At 35.7% G+C, this 20,016-nt stretch overlaps 2 protein-coding genes across 2 annotated transcripts; one reads left to right on the forward strand and one right to left on the reverse strand.

The window, feature by feature from the left end:
• Window positions 1-9,387: 9,387 nt before the first annotated feature.
• LOC118742912 (secernin-2-like) lies at window positions 9,388-11,850 on the forward strand. The gene is made up of 4 exons (XM_036475337.1): window positions 9,388-9,713; window positions 9,841-10,028; window positions 10,115-10,394; window positions 10,462-11,850. Exons 1-4 carry the CDS (start codon window positions 9,564-9,566, stop codon window positions 10,936-10,938), a joined length of 1,095 nt encoding a protein of 364 aa, XP_036331230.1. The 5' UTR covers window positions 9,388-9,563; the 3' UTR covers window positions 10,939-11,850.
• Window positions 11,851-13,006: 1,156 nt separating this feature from the next.
• LOC118751110 (ELMO domain-containing protein 2-like) lies at window positions 13,007-14,555 on the reverse strand. Its single transcript, XM_036485880.1, has 2 exons — window positions 13,718-14,555; window positions 13,007-13,632 (listed from the first exon to the last, which is right to left on the reverse strand). Exons 1-2 carry the CDS (start codon window positions 14,243-14,245, stop codon window positions 13,201-13,203), a joined length of 960 nt encoding a protein of 319 aa, XP_036341773.1. The 5' UTR covers window positions 14,246-14,555; the 3' UTR covers window positions 13,007-13,200.
• Between the last annotated feature and the right edge of the window lie 5,461 nt (window positions 14,556-20,016).

The raw sequence follows: 20,016 nt of genomic DNA on the forward strand, positions 1-20,016 counted from the left end.
GCACAAGCCTATTCATTTACGTTACGAAAGAAATACAAGCGCAAGTATGATTCACACTTGTTTCAAACAAGCCAATTCAACTCATAGCTTGAACGCAAATGAATACGGTAGTAGTTGGAATCAAACAAGTTTGAATACAGCAGCAGCACTTGTAAATACATATGTACGTACATATTGCAAACCGTGAATCAGCTTGTTACAACCAAAGGTTATTGTTATGTGTTAGTGTGTTCTTGTTTCGAACCAAGCCCAGTGAATACAAGTAAGCTTTCAAATAGCTTGAAATGTAAGTAGCTTGCTGCAGTACACTGATACTTAGATATAGATACGATGACCATTCGTACCGATTTTGGCGGGACAGTACCGATTTTGAGAAAACTATCCCGCTGAATATTTTTTTAAAGTCGGGACGTATAAGTTTCCCGATTTTTCATATTTGTACCGATTAAGTCCCAATTTTCAGTGTTTTCTTTGTTAATTTAATAGCAGTCTCCCTGTAGTCTGTTCCAAAAAAACAGACTTTCGCACAAACGTGGCAACACTTTCGTTATCACAAAGAACAGAATAAAATAAGAATAAAGGAACCATAAAGAAAACCAGCATCCTTATTTTCTATGATGTTTGGTTATGTTTTATTCTAACTGGTACTCTCTGCAGTCTATCATTCTTGTCCCATTTTTTTTAAGTTTTTATATTTGTTTAAGTTTTTTTTTTAATGAAACGATTCAAACTTTAATTTAGTGAAATTATAAAAATGAATACTAATTCCCTCAAAACAATTCTAAAAAAATACAATTTCTGAAATTTTGATTTACTTGGTTTTTTGTTTAGATAGTAAGCTATATTTTCATAAAACAATAATAAAAAATTTTTTTAACAACGAAAAGTAGACAAAGCTTGCTAAAATCTTTTCCCTATTTACATTCTGTCCCCCGTAAATTCTGTGTGTATACATTTTTGTGATCAGTTTACATTTGTTTTTCTTTATTTTGTTTTAAATAAAATTGTATTAAAAGATGTTATTTCCTTTTATTCTAAAAACCAAATTGTATGTTCGCAGTCGGTGCCTTACGACATGTTCCGATTTCTGTCCACAGAAATCTGGCCACCGTACATATAGACTCTATATCAAAGAGGATAAAAAAAGTGCCAAAATGTGTTCCCATACAAAAATAAAATTGTCAAAAAAGGTGTAATTATTTTTAATCGAAATATGATTATTTATTTCGTTCCCATTTAGTGAATACGATAAGAACCAATGCCAAAATAAGATAAATCAGTAAATAAAATTTAGAAATGGCAGATAGTAATACGGCTCGAAAGTTCTATCAGAAAATAGGTCAGCAATCAAATGGTTATATGGAGGGAACACATCTCTACCCCGGATCAATATACAGGGACGAAGCTCGCGTTTTTCTACTTGACTAAATCGAGGCCCCCGACGGTTTATAGTTTACAAGGACGAAGAGGTATTTAAAATGTCCTTTTAATTAATTTTATTTTTTTTAAGTCAATAAAGTTAGAAGGGCGAAATTCGAATATGTACATATATATCTGTGTTCGTATGGAAAAGTAGCTTATGTCGAAAGGCTGGCTTTAGTATAAATCGGCATTCGCAGCATACGATTGCGAATGACTCACTGGCGCTGAGCTGTTGTAGAACTTTTGGCAAATAAACGTGCAAGAAGTAGTTCCGATACTAGCAAGTCAATATTCTTATTAAGTCTCATCAAAAAATTCCTTGCCGTTTATAGAGTAAAGGGAATGCCGCATTATACTAAAGCCAGCCTTTCGACATAAGCTACTTTTCCATATGAACACAGATATATATGTATGTATATTAGTCCTCAACATATAATTTTTTCAAAAATAATTACTAGAAAATTTGAAGGATATTCAGGAATAAAATTTTAAAAAGACATTTTCAATAACTAATCGTCCTTATGCACCAAAAAAATTGATCGGCCCATACCCATACCCATACTATTTTTCTATATTCCGCTGAATTTTTCAAATAATTTTTTTGAAGTAATCGTTTTTTGAAATTTCAAAGTCTTTTTAAAAATATGTGTCTTGCCATCAGAGAGAAAAACTAAAAACGCAGTTTTATTATTTATTTTTATTATTATTAGGTGAAAGTTTGTGCGATAGCTTTTGACCTGGATTAATGTATAACATATTTTACAAAGTAAAAATTCTATTTTAAATTATAAGTTCAACTAAATTTAACAATATGGACGCGAAACGACAAAGATTAAAAATAAAACTGTATTACAAGAACCTTTTGAAGAGCATTGACATCTCTTTAAAAATTTAAATGCAATTTATTTAAAGAAATCTTTACATTGTAAATATAAAGAAAAGGTTTACCAGCTGTTTGAACGTCAAACCATATAGGGTTGCCCACCTGTTTGGAAGTTAATTTGAATTAAACTAAAAGTGAAATGAAACATTACAAAATGATGTCAAGTCAAACAAAATATGTTTAAGATGGCTTTATTTAATTTAATTATTTAAGAGGTTTCCTATGTTTAAAAAAGTAATTAAATTCAATCAGTTACTTCAGTGAAATACATATTATAATTCGGATATCAAACGAAATATGTTGAAGAGATTTATTTTGAAGAGGGTTGCCGCCTGTTTAGATTTTAAATTTAATTTAATAAAATATTGCAAAATTCGTGTCAAACGAAAGAAAAATCTGAGGCTAACCAGCTTCACCGGGTACCAAAACGTTGTATTCTGCACCGCTAGAGTTTTATTTGAAATGCTATGTTGCCGATTTTGATAACCTTGAACTTTGCTTATCTTTTATTAACTCAATATTTTCAATCACACTAAGCAGTGGTGACGAATAACAACATGGATTGTTTTATTTTTGGTTATTGCTGTTGGTGTCTCTGCTTGACAATACTTGACCAAAAATACATATACATATGTATGTATCTGGTTATATGGTGTAAATTTTTAGTCTCTATTAGAGATTCCTCCTAGTATTTTTTTTTTTTTTTTTAAATTAAATTAAAATTAAAATTCCGAGAATGCCTTTGGAATCTTAAAATTTGTTCTGATGAAACTACCCAGAATATAATTGTTTTTCTTGTAACAGCACACAAATTCTGCAGAGTTTTTGGCGAGTCCTTGGCCAGATATAAATCTGGGTCGTTCCGGTTACGTAGACCCGACTGAGAATTAGGGTAACTGAAAGGGTAAGAACATTTTTTGAAAATTTTCGAAAGGTATTGAAATAAATTCAGTCGTAAGAAATTAGTAATCGAAAGTTATCAATTTACTGAAATTTATCGAATCATCAAAGTTTATTGTTATCGAAATGTATCGAGCCATCCATTTTTATTGAGTTATCGTAACGTATCGAAATACTCAAACTGATCAATGTTTATTGAGTTGCCTAAGTTTATAGACACAGCAAATTAGTCGAATTTTACGGTTAGTTATCTAGCTTTACAAATTTATGGGATTATCGAAATTTATCTAATAAATGAAATGTATTACTAAATATCTAATTGTATCTTGTTACCAGAGTGTAAAGGTCTGATTATGCATACTTCGCATAACTTCGCACAACCACGTGTATCAGTGCAATAGAAGTGCAACTTAAGAAAATGTGAAGCAAACAACAACAACAATCAACAGATCGCTAAGTTTTTAAAAGTTCTGCTATTTTCTGGGTAATGGAATACATACAAAGTGCATACGAAATTATAGTTTGAAGTTTATGCGAAGTTGTGCGAAGTATGCATAATCAGAGCATAACGAGTTATCGAAAATTGTCGATGGCTTTCGAAAAATAAGGATCCATCAGAATTAACAGAAATGTATCGAGCCCTCGAAATGCACAGTTATACAAGTTTATCGAAATTAGTCGAGCTGTCCAATTTCATTGAGATCCAAATTTTAGTGTGAGCTTAACATTTTGAACTTTTTTTTTGGCCACCCTAATGTACACATACATACATATGCACATATGTACATATATAACGGTTATGAACACGTTGACTGATCAAAGTTTTTTTGCGAACAATATACATACATATGGATGTACATACATACGTACATACATCGTTCATACAATCCCGGAATCCCGGGATTTGTCCCGGGATTTAGATATTCATTATTTTCCAACAACTTAACATGAAAAAATTACATCAATATAGTTTGAGAAGCTGTCCTACCATATAATAAATAATAAATAAATGGGTTTGAACTTTATTATTTAAGTTGAAAAATATTCCATTAGTAACAAAACAAGAGACAGTAATTAAATTTATACGCTTTTAACAATACTTTAGCGTGTAGATATCTGATAAATGCACTTGAGGCATATCGAAAAAAGCTCGATGCAAAAAAAAACTTTTTTATTTTATATATAATTAACTGAATTTGAATGCGCATTTCACAATTTGTCCAAAAGTTATAAAAATGCCAAAATTTCAAACTTTTTTCTCAGCATTTTAAGAAAAATTTTAGGTACGCAGTTTTATAGCCCATTAAATTAAGGTAGGGTAAAATGAAGTTTCATGCAATTACAAAATACTGTTGATTTTTGGGAATTTTTTAAACAATGCTAGGCATTTCCTTCCTTATAAACAAATTACCGAACATACTTTGTATGGAAAAAAATGCGTGACACCTCCAGCAAAACAATTATAAAAAATCAACGTTACTTTTAGTTACTTGAAACTTGCACTTTATCCTCCTGCAATGCAATGGTTATACTTATAAAATTGCGTACCTAAAATTTCTCTAAAAAGTCTGAGTAACAAGATTGAAATAGTTTGAAACAAAAAAATTCAAAACACACCAAGAAATCAATATACTCAAGACACTATGGGCCAAATACAGTAAAACTGCGTTTTTAGTTTTAGATTTTTTTTTTACTAGAACTGTATTATTTCAATGATATCATAAATTCTAAAAAAATATTTAAAAAATTCAGTGCAAAGTAGAATAAAAATGTGTACCAAATGAAAGAGAAAAGTCTGTAGGATTTACAAAAATTAAAATTTTTATCAAGAACGAACAGGTATTGAAATGCCCTTTTAATCAATTTTATTTTTTAAGCTAATAATGTTTGAAGGTCTATATTCGAGGACGTTGTGGAGTTTATATCAGTCCTTAACATATAATTTTTTTTTTAAATAAATATTGCAAAATTTCAACAGTATTCAAGGATAAAATTTTTAAGGACATTTTCAATACCTTATGCACTAAAAAATTTAATCTGTTCTTTCTCTACAGAATTTTCTCTTTAATTTTATACCCATACTATTTTCCTAAGTACACTGCACTCATTTTTTTTTATCATTTTCAGACGTTAGAGAGAACAGCTAAAACGCAATTTCACTGCATATATTTGGCCCATGGCTTCGCGAATATATTGATTTTTGTGTGTAAAATTGCTGCCGCACGGTGTTATGTGTATGTATAATCAGCTAGACATATATATAAAAATAATATTAAATATTAAACAAAAGAAATATAGCAAAAACTGGTCAACATAAGGCATTATATTATTGCCACCATTGCAAACTACATATCGGGACTTAAAAAAGTCCAAGATCCTGGGATCACGGGATTAACATCCCTAATACGTACATACATGTATCAAGTTTAAATTCACATATTCTGTTTCATATCAGTGGAAATATCAGGATTGCAGCAGCCGAAACAACAGCCGCATTGCCTCTCTCATGGGACGAGATACATAACTGCCAATAGGGGGGTAGCAGGTTGCAATAGTAACAGCGAACACACAATTCCAAATATACATGAGATTGTGGGTGGTAGATGGAATGCAGGCGCAGGAATTGAGGAATTTAGGTCATAAATCTGGGCTGCTTGTACGAGACGAGGTGTGCGACTATGCACGCGATGGATGTATTTGTTTGCAATGGCCCCAACGCTACGAGTGCATGCTGCCATTTCAAAGGACCACATATAGCGAATGATAAACCTGCAAAGAACTGCGGAGTGTTAATTACTGGGAAGTGGAATAAAAAAACATTGAGTTGAACACATTTTGTAGATACTGTACTTCCGCAAGTGGCCCCATTTCAAGACAAACTACAAAAGTAAAAACTAATCAGAAATTAGAGACCCTTAAGTTCAATAAGGAAAATGAAGAAAAAGTTAAGGAAACGCAAAAAAATTGCTTAAAAAAACTTTAAAATGTCCTCCGGGCTTGGAAAGTAAACATTGTAAGTCGCCTTCTACTTTTTAACCAATTGGAGCTCATGGTGAGAGATTCTACTACAGCTATAGCGACCCACTTACCATACATTATATGTATGCATTTGTATTTACCTATGTAAGTATGTATGCACATGCGTAAGAATGTACGTATCTATTATCTAATGCATTTGAACATACAGTTTGATAAACACAGAGTTGCAGTATATTATAGACATAGGTTGGTATTTATGGGGGTGGATTTAGGTGTTGGGCGTTGAGGGTGACACGCTTCGGCCGCTGTGCTCCAGCTAAACAGGACACAAGCACAAAAAGCTTAAATGACAAGTGGTATAGAAAAGACTTTCCGCGAGTCTGGCAAACGGAGTTTCAAACGTATGTATGTTTATGCTTAGTGTCCATTAGTTTATATACACTTTGTAGTACATACACATGTGTACATATTTAACTGGAAGCATCCCCTTTTGGGAATTACTTTAAATATCGATTTTTCTTAATGTAATAAGGTATAGAATTTTTCAATTACTTTAAAATGTTTGTAAATCCATTCAATGCTATTATCGCACTTTGCACCTGCCCACTGTAGTTAAAAAGACTTTGATAGCTAGTGAACACGTTTCTATTTAGCTCACTGAAGCTTTACACCGGCCACAGCAAATTTTTAACGCATCTCGTAAGCGACCTGTGTACAGCGGAGCACCAACATGTATGTAAACCCGTTTGCACTCGCGCCCTCTTATTCGCTGCTACTGTTTTTCTGTAGGTAGACGCACTGAATTCATTAAACATTTAGCAAAATTGGTTAATTCTGAAAATGTTTTTATTTTTATCACCACAATAGAAAATATATTTATGTATTCTTTTCATAGAGCTGCGCCCTTTAGATGACGAGAACCAGCCAAAAAAATTCTATGCCATTTGACGGCTATTATTGATTTTCTTTCCTCCACTGCACTTGATAAAATTTTCTGTTTATATTTTTAATAAGTTTTAACATTAAACAACTGTTTGCAATCAATTTACCACTATAATTTTAACTCGTTTTAAGAATGTAAAGTTTTTGTTATTTATTAAATGGAAATATCCAATTTCTTAACTTTTGCCTTTGCACAACATTTTTCAATGAATATACAGCAGAAGTAACTAATGTAGCTGTTAGACGTGGCAAGTGCAAGTAATTTAGGAAAGTATGTGAAACTGGAATGTGTCCAAAAGAGGGTGCAGAAACAGTTAAGAGCGTTTCAATGCAATTCGCTGTCAAATTGAGAAAGAGAAATTTTATTTCGAAGAGTGAACAGCCAGAATGGTTAAAGATGTGACTGCTATTGAGGGAGCTCAAAACGATTTCGAAATTATATTTCAACTTGCTCGTGCTGACCTAGCAATCTGCAATTCGCCTTTCGGAAATAAAAAAACCTATTTCGAAAGACATTTTACTTGCAAGGTGTGACTGCTCATGCAACTGCTTTCTGTAATTTCTCAATTTGACAGCCTTTTCGAAATATATTGCATTGTCACTTGTGGCAGACTCTTAAGTAGCTGCTAGATGTGGCAAGTGCAAGAATTTTTTAAAAGTCTGTAAAACTGAAGAATTTCCAAAAGTGTTGCATGCAGTGACTTTCGAAAGCAGTTTTTATTTCCAAAAATCAAACTTTCCGATACTACTTTTTGGCTGTTTACCCAGGCTGCGTTTCTTTATACATTCCGGATAATCCAATTTCACAGCCAGAATAAACAGAATACGTTTGAAATATACGTTAACATATCATCAAGAACGTTCTAAAGAATAAGTAAACAAAAAAATGTTATTCCAAACGTTCAGAATGAATAAAGAAATGCAGGCTCAGTGAATGCAGAAAATTCCACTTTCACCTGCGTTACCAGACATTTGTATGCTCATAAAAATACATGAACCAATTAGAACAGATCTGACCGGTTGAGAAGCAGCCATTTGTAATAGCGATTGAGAAAAAAGTATGTGACGTTCGTAATTTTGAGGTTTGCTTATTCTGTTTTGTTTCTTTCTTTATGTGTATTTTGTCGGTGTGTTATTTCAATGATCGGCCGCTGTGATTTACTTAATTATCGAAAAAATTTTTAGTCAATATCTCGGAAACTAAAGGAGATATCTAAACACATAACACCAATCGAAAGATAATATTTCAAATTATATATAACTGCATTTATTTCAGTTGCAGTTACACCTCGAAATTTTTATTTCCGAAAGTCATTCCTGTAAATTTGCAAAAAGGATTTTCTGGCTGTTTACACGGAAAAGTTGCCTTTCGATTTCGCATGTTGACAGCAAAATGCGTAAAAAAAATTCGTTTGCATTTCCACGTTTAACCACACCTTTATGTTTGCACTAAAAAGTGCTTTCGCTTTCGCATTTTGACAGCTAAATGCTTAGAAAAAGCGCTTGCATTGCCACGTCTAGCCGCGCATGACGGACGAGTAGCAGAAAACGAATGCAAAAACATCCGCGCTTACAAAAACAAAAACTACATCACCAACTTTGTAATTTTCTCGCACTCACTTCGTTTTTCTCTCAAACATTTATTTATCCTTCCGTCTTTTGGCATATTCCGCTGCTTGCATCCACCTTGTGCACTCAATTTCCAATTGGACTAACAAACAGAGCAAGCGGGATGGCACCAATGTTCAGCCTTCGCCACACGGCCTTTCCCACCAAAAATTTTCGACGCGCCAACACTGAACGCACCTCATCAAAAGATACGTCGCGAATGCAAAAATTTTCGAAACGTATCTACGGCGTCATAAATGCTAAAGTTTGCACGAATTTCATATACATTTCGTAGCGAGGCTCTTAAATTTAAAGTTGAACTATAATTTAGCCACTTTACTTGCGATTTTTGGGCAAAATTTATTGTTTTTCTGCAGTCGCAACACCACCGCACCAGTCAAGTGAAAGAGAACAAGAAAACTGTGTAGGAGTTGCCACGCTTTTAATCGCGTTTTCATGGTACAGTGGTTTTTTAATGGGTCTTTATCACATGCATTCATTCTTGCTACTAGTTGGCAACGCGATAATGTTCGCTTTCAAATACCTTCTTGATACCTACCCTGCCCGGTGTTTGCTCATCATTGGAAAATTTTTCCTTCGACGGATTTGCAATATATCGTGTTCTGTGATCATCGTATCTCAAAATAAATCTGTTAAAAAAATATTATTGCATATATTTGCAATAGAGTTGACGCTCTACCTAGAAGGTGTTCGTTACTGAGAATTTTCCATCTTCACAATAGCCCCGTCAGCAGTTTTGCGAAAAATCAATTGAAATTGAAAATTTTCAATTTGCTCATTCCTATTGGAATTCTGTGAATTTTCCGATATGTCTGCAACTGGTGATTGTTTTATAGTGCAAACTCCAAATACTGCTGAAAACACCATCATCCTTGGGCGCAATGCGCTGGATGCGGATGCTGTGATAGAAACGCAAGAGGTTCACTACTACGATGCTAGTACTGCACTCGAGGGCAAGGTAAGTAAAGGCTGCATGTTGGTTGATTGTCTGATGATGAGTAATCTTTGGCGAATTTGATCATTGGCTTATGACGTGTCATTTTCTTTTTTTTTTTTTTTGTCAAATTGTTCAACAACATAACCAGCCCGATGGTGGCGCAGATGTTATTAAAGCAAATGGTGAAATTATGCGTGTGATATTGCAAAAATCTCGAACTGGCGCTTGGGGCGGTGACGTCGGGGCCAACGACCGCAACGTATCTGTAGCCGTGTCTTGGGCAGCGCAAGAGCCTGCTAGCGATAGTGATACTCTGTGTTCGACTGATATCGTACGGTGAGTATTCGTATTTTTTTTAAGAACTACCTCGGCCTGTAATATCCTTTATACTAAGCTTTCATACTTTTTCGTTTTCGTTACAGTTTAACTTTAGCCATCGCCAACAATGCTGCAGATGCAGTGGAACGCATTGGCTTATTGGTTAGTAATCATAGCCCTGACGATGCGAAATACAGTTTCGTTGTCTGTGATCCTAGCGAAGTTTGGCTGGTTAGCAGCGGTGGTAAGTTGTGGGCAGCACAACGTGTCGCTGATGGTATGCTTCGTATAAAGAGTACTGGACTTAGTGTAAAGACTACGATCGATAAATCAAGTGAGGCATTAGGAGATGCACTCAAGGGACAGGGACTATGGGATGGAGAGGTAAATCATTTGTCATAAATCATTTGTTAAGGAAAAATATGATTGTAATTTTCCATGCAAATTCTAGGGAGACTTAAATTTCGCCAGCTGCTTCAGTGCCGACGACGCCACAGATATTGAATGGAGCGGTGACGCACCTCTTGGCGATGGTAGCTACACATTGACTAGCATGTTTGATACCCTACGTTCGGCTGCCGACGGTGCAACCGCTCGTTCGGCCAGTGTTTCTGTGCTTTCGACTGGCATTTCATGTCATTGGTTTACAGCAACACCCAATGCTAGCGAATCAGTCTTCAAACCATTTGTTTTTGCACAGAATCCAAAAATTTCACCACTCACCAAAGTGCCACCTGGAAACACACACACGCTCTTGCACAAATTGCATGCACAACGTAAACCAGCTGCCGTGGAAGATTTGAAAGCTCTGGAAGCTGCTTGCGTTGAAGAGTTAAACACCTATTTGGCCGAACATCCAACTGCTGATGAAGAGTTGGATGAGCTGATGAAAGACTGTGTGGAAGCAGAGGTTAAATTCTATCGTTAAAGAGGGCAATATAATAAGAAACGAACTTTTTAGCGCTCTATTTTCAAAATAGAAACTGATGATATGACAAGAGCAAACGATAGAGATGACTATGAACGAATAAACTATATATAGGATTATCATTGAGCAGCTTTTAGTAGCTTGGTTCTTTTTTCTCGAGAATATAACAAATATCCGGTTTTCTGTCTTAAAAATTACCGAATTTTTAGTTTTTACATTACTCAAGTGATATTTTCATTAAATTTTGTAAGTGATTCCATTTATTTTCGCATTTAAGTGATTCTCATATAATGGTCATACGTAATTTTAAGTCAAAAGGTCTGATTTTTGTTAAATATATTTTTACATTATCATGTATTTGTAAGCATAGTTGCATGAAAATGCATTACATATATTGAAGTAAATATGTTAGTACTACAACGTTATGAAAACTTCAAACTTAAGCCGCGATTTCTTATGTTAACAATTTAATTTTAGTGTTTAAGTGGTTATATGCATATGTATATGATTTAGACTACTTTTGTTTTATAGTATACGCTATTCACTGCCTCAGTTATGCTTTTGGTGTGAGTTTTTCCTTTATTTTTGTGATCTTATTTTAAATATAAGTAAATTTAAAGTATTCCAGTGCTCACATGCATTCATTTAATGAATATTATTTAATAACTTATAGAAATATATATTAATGATCGACACAAAGGCACTTACACAATAAATATCATTCCACACATAAGCTTGCATCATAAAAACAAATCTGACGAATTACGTATATACATGCTGCATACATGTATTTGCTAAAAACTACATTGGGAATGAACAAAAAAAAAAAAACATGCGATAAGGAATTAATGCTATGTATTCCAGCAATTAAGTTCCGATTTCTTAATTGCCCCGAAATCAAATAAACGAAAATAATGAAAAATCTCGATGTACTCGTAATACGAACCAAACCGCGATTATATAAATTTCATACGCATTTACATATATGTACATACATACATATTTATAGGCATACACATAAATAACTGCATGATTACGATAATGAATATGTAATACATATAAATCAGTAATACCATGGAGATCATAACAAATATTTACTCTTATCCAATTCATTTAACGCTGCGCGCCGCACTGAAAGACGTATAAAAACGATTATAATTCCAATAAAGCTAAGACGCAAACACTAACGTTGTTTTTATTTAAATCTTTTTGGTGAATACGGGATATATTTTTGGAAAAAATAGAAATTTGTGGCAGACTGGCAGCGCGCAAAAAAGAATAACTTTTTGAGTGGTTGGCAACGCGGTCGATTCGCGCGGAAACGGATGCGTGTCTAGTTTTCTTTCAACAAGTGCTATGAAATAATTAAAAAATGATTACAATTAATTTTTAGTGCTTCCATGAACAAAATGTTTATGTACATATGTAAATATTAGTTGTGTGTAAAGTGAATATAGAATAATGCGATTACTTAGTTGCATAGAAGTTGAGTGAAAATTACACATACGAGCAAGTGCATTGGCAGAAAAAACTAGTAATTGATTCGAATTAAAGTTCGGGGTAAGTGCCCATCACTTATTATTATAGAAAAGCGGATTTCAGAGGCCTCTCCATCCCTTCCATCGACACTCAAAACGACCTAGATCTACATCCATCGGCGCAGCCAGATTGAAATTTAGGGGGGGGCTCGGCCCTATTAAGCTGGTATTTCAGGGTACTATTTTATATATATATAAGGAAAATTTGAAAGTTGGGGGGGCTCGAGCACCCCCCTGCCCCTACCTGGCTACGCCCATACAAAGTTTCCAAAGAGTTTTCAGTAAAAAGAGCTAGAGTGGCAGTGCTTGCTATAATATCTGTAGAGGATGATAGGCTTAACGTAAAGTTTTCTTAACTTGTTTCGGCATGAGTTTTTGGGAAATGCTACTATAGTGAAAGCTCTTTTTACTGAAAACTCTTTGGAAACTTTGTATACTCTTATGAAAAAAACATCTGACTAACATTAACGCTGAGGCAGCATTCCCAAAAAAGTTATTTAGACTGCTTACAGAAATAACAAAAAAGAAACTTGCATAAGTGCGAAACATTTATATATTTGTGTTAGTGAATTTTTAATAGATTCCACTTATTCAATAACCTTGTTGGTTTTTATAGTTTTATATGTAAGTGTTTAAAAGGTGTATAAAATTTTGTTTAAGTAACACATTATTCTACATTTTATCTTTAACCTAAGTACTTTCGAGAAAAGAATTCAGTTCCTTCTTAAACTTCTTCTACAACTAGATTCGTTTTGAAAAGCGTTTTGTCATTGTGTAAAGCTTCCATTATTAAAATTTCAAATCGTTGATAAATCTCACGAAAATCCATTATATTTGTCGGTTCCGCCTCCATCCAGAAGCGGTCGAATTCGAAAAGTAAATAGCAATAGAATTTGTGAAAATGTGCCAGTGTGCAAGGTTGATTTACCGCCTGTGCTGCGTTATAGAAATGCACTTTCGCATCGCCCGACTTGAGCAAACGATATGCCATTGCGGTGAGGTTTATACCCACTATGGCAAAGGTATAACCATAGACGGGATGTTTTGAGTGCAAGAGCACATGATGCGCTGCGTCGCGGTATTCGCGCGAGAAATACAAAAGGTTCTCCAAACCAAGTACGCCCATGCCGCGGAAATCGGTTTTGGGATCGTCACCCTGAAAATGTTTACATTTTTATAGGGATACACAAAGTTATTGATTTATGCAATATTTTTTTTTTTGTTTAAATATGTATGCATACCTGAAAGCCAATATCCTGCCATTGCTTTGTAATGCGTCCTTCAAGCGGCTCTTCTGGCATTAGCCTATTCCACAACTCTAACAATTTCTGTTCGTGTTCCAAATTGTCTGCATCGTATGGCTCAGCCCGCAAGCGTTCCACCTGATGTAACAGATGCCGATAACTCCAAATTTGCAGCACACAATTGCCAAAAAGTGGCGCAAAATCTGGATGTATTTTCGCTTTTATATGCTTGGCATGCTGTACTACGCTAACGGCGCGCGCAGGTAGCTGACGCATCTCCTCATCGCTACAGCTTTCCACAGCAGTGTCCAACTCCCGCAACAGCTGCTGTATTTCAACATTTTGCGAAAGCATTAGCGAGCGTTCCACTTGGCGTGTACGACTCGCACCCGCTTGTGCGCCATATACCATGCGTTGAAGTTCACAGAGACGTGTGAATGTGTGTAAAAACCATTTGATGAAAGGTCGCAGATGGAAAAAAATCACTGGCAATATGCGTTGCAGCAGCCAATCGAAGAGAAACATTTTCGCAAGCTATCGTCAAACGTGCGTGGGCGTCGTTGTGTATCTACTTGTGAAAAGTTCTTCTACTTTGTTTTGTTTTAATAATTCAGCAATGCTGCAGCAATTGTTATGGTAACGCTGTCATGGAAACTGGCGTTGGCATACTGATATCCTTGCTGGTGTGAAATTTTTGCTTTGTCCCTTGTCTGAACAAACGCACTTAGGCCACGTATGCTAAAAATTCGGCTCCTGAAACTGCTAAATATGTGTCCTTATGTATATTTACGTGGTGCTATCAGTTGATTGCGAATTTTTTCTCTTATCGCGCAGATGTAAATAAAAGCATTAAACCTGAATTGTCAAAATCAGCTGAGCTATTGCGGTCTTGCCATATATTTTATTTATTAATTTATGACCCCAATCACATAAGATAGAGGATTTTCCAAATAAATACCCGAATACAAATAATTATCAAAAGGCAAATTAGACGGGGAAATAATATGTGTTTTAAAATCAAGAATAAAGTGCTAAGCGAAAGAAGAGCTCAAAAAATTATCGAACACAGACAGTAATTCAGTCAAAGCTTTCAGTCTATCTTTACCTGCAAGAAGGCGCTGAATGGCATACACGATCGAACTTCGCTACCGATCCGCAGGGTTGTCACTGCTACTGCAGCTTGTTTCATCCCAGCCAGTTTTGGTTTCGGACCCCTGTCCGAACTTTCCTGCTGAAGCGGCTGTTCTAGCCGATGAGCGTACAGCCTTCGTCAGGCTGATCCCGCAAACCCTCGGGATTTAAATACGGCAGCTTGTGCACGTACATAAACGGAAGAAGTGGGAAGAGTAGCTGAGGATTTGCAACTTCACCTCTGGTGTGAGTAAACTTTGGTCAACCATGAGGTCACTACCCAACCCGACGAAGCGAGACGACAGAGTCGAAATCTCTTTCGGCGATCGTGCCTTGTCGGATCCGGAGCTTTGCGCGAGCTATTTTAGCCAAAAAATCACGCTGCATCCTCCGGCGGATAAAGACAAACGTCGCTGGTCACTCGGCTGCACAAACTGCCAACAATAAGTGCGCCTCTTGCTTTCCCCAGGGGTGATGTTCTGAAAGATGCTGAAAAAATTGGTACGTGCGGAAGTAGATTACCACACCAACCTCCTCCTCAACCTGTTAATGGCCACTCTCCTCACTCTAGACAACTGGAAAATGGGGAGAGTGGTCCCACTGCTAAAACTGGGGAAACCAGCCAACAAAGGAGAGTCTTGTCGTCCCATAACCCTCCTTTCCTCGGTAGCAAAGACACTAGAGGCCTTCCCCATTACTAAACGGTCACCTCTCCGAGCTTTCGCGTTTCGCGGAGGTCAGACTGCAGCTGGGTTTTCACGTCCATGACGAATCAATTGCGACGGCGAATAACCCGAATATCCTAGGAGTCACCTTCGACAGCTTGCTCTCCTTCTCGGCGCACACAACCACAATTGTCAATAAAGTACAGAGCCACAACAAGGTCCTCAAGCCGCTAGCCGGCAGTACCTGGGGCAAAGACAAAAAATACGTTGCTGGACAATGGGCCGGCCGTTCCTAAGCTATGCAGCACAAAACATCATTTTTACAACGAGGCGAAAATGCTCCGCATTAGAGGCACAACACAATGCTCTGTGAGCAATTCTTATTAGGGAGCCAAAAACGTGGACACCCGAACAGACATTTGCTTGCAGAGGAGCCCTCATCAAGGCACGAACTCACGGACGAAGTTCAGAGGTTCATAAAGCAACCTCTGGACCCGACAGTATATCGCCAGGCCTTGATCGGCATGCACATGGACTCCACGCCTGTGAATGCCGTTCTGGGCACGTGGACGATACAGAGCTTCGTCTGCCTCGGGAGACTCGGACCACAATAGCCCAATTCCGCCCAATGAGTGGCCGGCAAGCGTAGAGACACCCCACGACTCAAGACATCTATTCGCACGCCCACTAAACCCCACTCAACTAACGCCTCTGTCTCTTAGGGGGCGCACCCTATATTAGCTCCACGCTTCTTGTGTGTTCAGTTAATTGAGCTTGACGACAACGATTGAGGGACTAGCCGATCTGGGCGGGGTTGTTGTAGCTCCTACAACAACACCAACAACAACCATTCTTAGATAATGTTGCTTAAACTTTGTATAAAACGACAAAAGAGTTATACAAATTTTCACCAACAATATAAAACTTTTTTCTCAGAAGTGGCGAGTGTTCCTGTTTTCAGCCGTTAAAAACTTTATGACATACGACAATACGACACTTATAACAACTTGTGAACCATCTAAATATTACTTGGCGCCTGCCTGACAACGTTTCGCATTGATCGCTTTTTCCGCTATTGATTAATATACATGGCATATTTGGCTAAGATTGTTGCAAGTCTTTTGTAAGACACAGTAGGCAAGATAGTTTGAAATATTTTCACTATTCTGGCACGAAAGTCTTACAAAAAAGCTCCCTTGCCAACTTTCATGGTGAAAAGCTTATTTCACAGAAAGCTCGCGCCGCTGCAATAGTCGCAAACAGCCGAGTTAGCAAAGCACTGGCGTATCATTTGAGAGATCCGAGGTTCGAATGCTCGGACGGTGCCGTTTATCGGACGTCTATTTTTGATTTAAATTTTTTTGGCGTTAAGGTTTTGTTGCTTTAAAAAGAAAAATACGCAATATTTTTTAATATTCATCATTTATTTTAGAAACTTATTTTAGGTATTTTTTACTGAATTAAATTTTCTTTTTTAATTAATTTATTTTTTTCATTTTGAGATTTTGTGTAAAGAAAAAAATAATTTTTGACATAACTAAATTTGAAGAAACTATATGTAAAAACTATGTATGTTTATATGTTTTTGTTTCATTTTTAAATTATATTTGCCTTTAAAGCTATTTTTAATTTCATTTACTTTTAAGAAACTTATTATTTTTTTATTTAATTCTGTTCTCCTTTTAATTTTTATATTGTATTGCTTTAAAAAGTTTTTTTTTTAATAAATATATTTCCGATACAAATTATTTAAATGGTTATATTCCACTTTTTTAATAATTACGCGTAAAACGCATCGGAACTAGATGTGATGAGTTTAAATATTCTCTACAGGAATTTTCACGACAATCAAAGTCATTAAAAATGTCAAACAATCGAAGATGATTATTTAGTTACAAGGAAATACAGGTTCGAAAATGTCGTGAGAACTCAATTATTTAATGATATCGTATTATTTGTAATTTGTATACATACTATAGAACTGCGCTTATTACGGTAATCAGTAGTACTTAATCTAAGTGTTATAACGTTTCTAAGTACATATGTACATTACAAACATTTGTATGCATCCATTTGTAGATAGCGTGTTCATCTACATATATGTAAATTTAAAATTGCATTTCTCATCACAATTGTTACTATTTATTTGCTGGACACCTATTAGGTACACATAGTTCGCTCATTTGTGTTTCATAACTATAGCTCATATTGAACTTTGAGATATATGGAAGTGGAGTAACAAGAAAAAGTTTTCGTATCGCTTGTATAATTCTGTGGTGGAAGGATAAAAGTGCGTCTTGATATTATGACTATCAAAAAAAATTTCCAACCCAAGTTAGTTTTATACGTCCCCCAAGATCCCCAAAAAATGCAATGGGGATCCATAAAAAATCGTTAATATTAAAAAATGGTAAAAGAAACAAATGGGTATTATTATTGGAAGTCTCCTGAAGAGAAACCGGATTTTTTGACCGAGAAATATTTTTTGATTTTCAAGGATTCTATACCATTTCTATGAAAAAGCTTTTTCCCCTCATATAAAATATATCGAAAACTTCATGGTCTTTTCGAAATATCATTTTTTTTTAACAAAAAGAAAAGGCGGGTATTCTATTTTCCATTTAGAAAAATCCTAGGTGGTGAGAGCTTAAAATTTTAAAACTTTTTTGGACCACCCTAATATATGTATGTATTATATTACATACCTACATACCTACATACATTTCCGAATTTTTCCAAGTTAGAGCAATTGTCATACCTTTCCAATTTACGATTTTCGTCCTTTGTGTTAGGGCTTTTCTACATTTTCTTTTTGATGCATAAACATCTTAGCACTCGGTATGGGTAAAATTTGCATTAACCCAGCACAACATTTGTAACTGCTTCTTGTGTAACCCAGCATAAAATTGTATTTCAAGACCAAACCGAGACTAGTTCACGACTAGTTTAAAAACATTTCGGGACTAGTACGGGATTATTTTGATAGCTGTTCCTAACCGTTTCGGGACTAGTTTGGATCATATCGAGACTAGCTCGGGATTATATTAGGGCCATTTTGGGACTAGTTCGGGATTATTTTGGCTCTAATAAGGAACCATTTCGGTATTGTTTCAAGACTTGTTCGAGACCATTTCGGGACAAGGGAACGACTTTTTCGACTGTTTCGGGGCCATTTTGGCATCTGTTCAGGACTATTTCAGGGCCATTTCGGAGCTAGTTTTGGACAATTTCAAAGTTTTTCGGGACTAGTTTCGGATTATTTCAGGCACATTTCGGGAATTGTTTGGGATCGTTTTAGGACTAGCTCAGGAGAGTTTCAGGTCTTTTTTTAATATAATTTTGGGGATAGTAAGGAACTGTTTCAAGACTTATTCGAGATCAATTGGTGACAAGTTCACGACTTTTTCAGAAGCACTTCAGCACAATTTCGGGGCTAGTTTGTGATCATTTCCTTATCGTTCGAAATTGGTGATAAAATGAATACAAGACTATGAAATGCTTTGAAGAAGTGGTCACCTAGAAATCTGACATATATTTTTCGACGTGATAAGGACTTGCATACATACAAATAGCTGTATGTTTTTAGTCTGGTGGCTAGGAGGACTATTTGCTCAATGGGAGCATCTGCGCCTCGGTATGTAGATGATGTTCTGTGGATATGAGCAGTCATCTCGCAGTTGTCTGGAGTGATCTGTGTACCCGGTGAATAAACTGACTTAGTTTAGAACCGATCGGCGCATTGCCTTCTATTTTGTATACAAAGTTTCTTTGTGTTTGTAGATTTTGTTGTGTCTCTGCATTTCATTGGCAAATGCGGTCGAAAGTTATACCGAGAGATAGCATTGAGTCTTCAGCTTGCTCTGCTGTTGTATTATCGGCTGTCCTCCGGGGCTGTTAGAACCTTCGTTTGTCGAATACTGAATATATACCTCCAGATAAAGAACATCGGAACGGGACACCCAATATATCACAGACGAGATTAATCCAAAAATAGTGGTCCTATATACATATGTCCGCTTAATTTTTAGTTTATTTATGTCCAAAGCTCTTACACCACTGTCGCCTGTAAAGGATACCCGATTTAGTTTAGATTTAGAGAAAAAACAGGCATCTTTACCAATAATTCATTTTAGAATCACAAGTGGTTTCGGAAGTACCTAAGTCTTAAAGATAGTCTTATAGTTATGAAACGTAGTCTAGAAATTCTGATCATTAAACATATTAGCGAAATGGCTTACGGCCCTGTGTGTTCATACATACATACATATGTACATATATCAATCGCTGATAGCCAACTTGGAAAAGTTTTCTACATAAAAAGTTTAGTCGTACGGTAACCAACTGTTGTAACGGTCGCGTGTGCTTATCTGTATGTATATTAAAGTGAGAACAAAAATAAATTAGCAACTGTGTGAGTTTTCAAAGCAGACGCGCTTTTCTGATTAAGATTATTGACCTATGAAATTAAAAACATTTTGCTTTATTCTACAAACAGGTACA

This window comes from Rhagoletis pomonella, unplaced genomic scaffold (genome assembly GCF_013731165.1).
Source record: "Rhagoletis pomonella isolate Grant_MI unplaced genomic scaffold, Rhpom_1.0 Rhpom_scaffold_00001, whole genome shotgun sequence".
NCBI classification, from domain to species: domain Eukaryota; kingdom Metazoa; phylum Arthropoda; class Insecta; order Diptera; family Tephritidae; genus Rhagoletis; species Rhagoletis pomonella.

Bases quoted from the DNA above. Each gene is read 5' to 3' on its own strand.
- LOC118751110 (XM_036485880.1), bottom strand. From the start codon at position 14,245: ATGTTTCTCTTCGATTGGCTGCTGCAACGCATATTGCCAGTGATTTTT. The intron at 13,633-13,717 runs GTATGCATACAT...AAACATTTTCAG, and splicing joins GGCAGGATATTGGCTTTCAG to GGTGACGATCCCAAAACCGA.
- LOC118742912 (XM_036475337.1), top strand. From the start codon at position 9,564: ATGTCTGCAACTGGTGATTGTTTTATAGTGCAAACTCCAAATACTGCT. The intron at 9,714-9,840 runs GTAAGTAAAGGC...CAACATAACCAG, and splicing joins GTACTGCACTCGAGGGCAAG to CCCGATGGTGGCGCAGATGT. The intron at 10,395-10,461 runs GTAAATCATTTG...TGCAAATTCTAG, and splicing joins AGGGACTATGGGATGGAGAG to GGAGACTTAAATTTCGCCAG.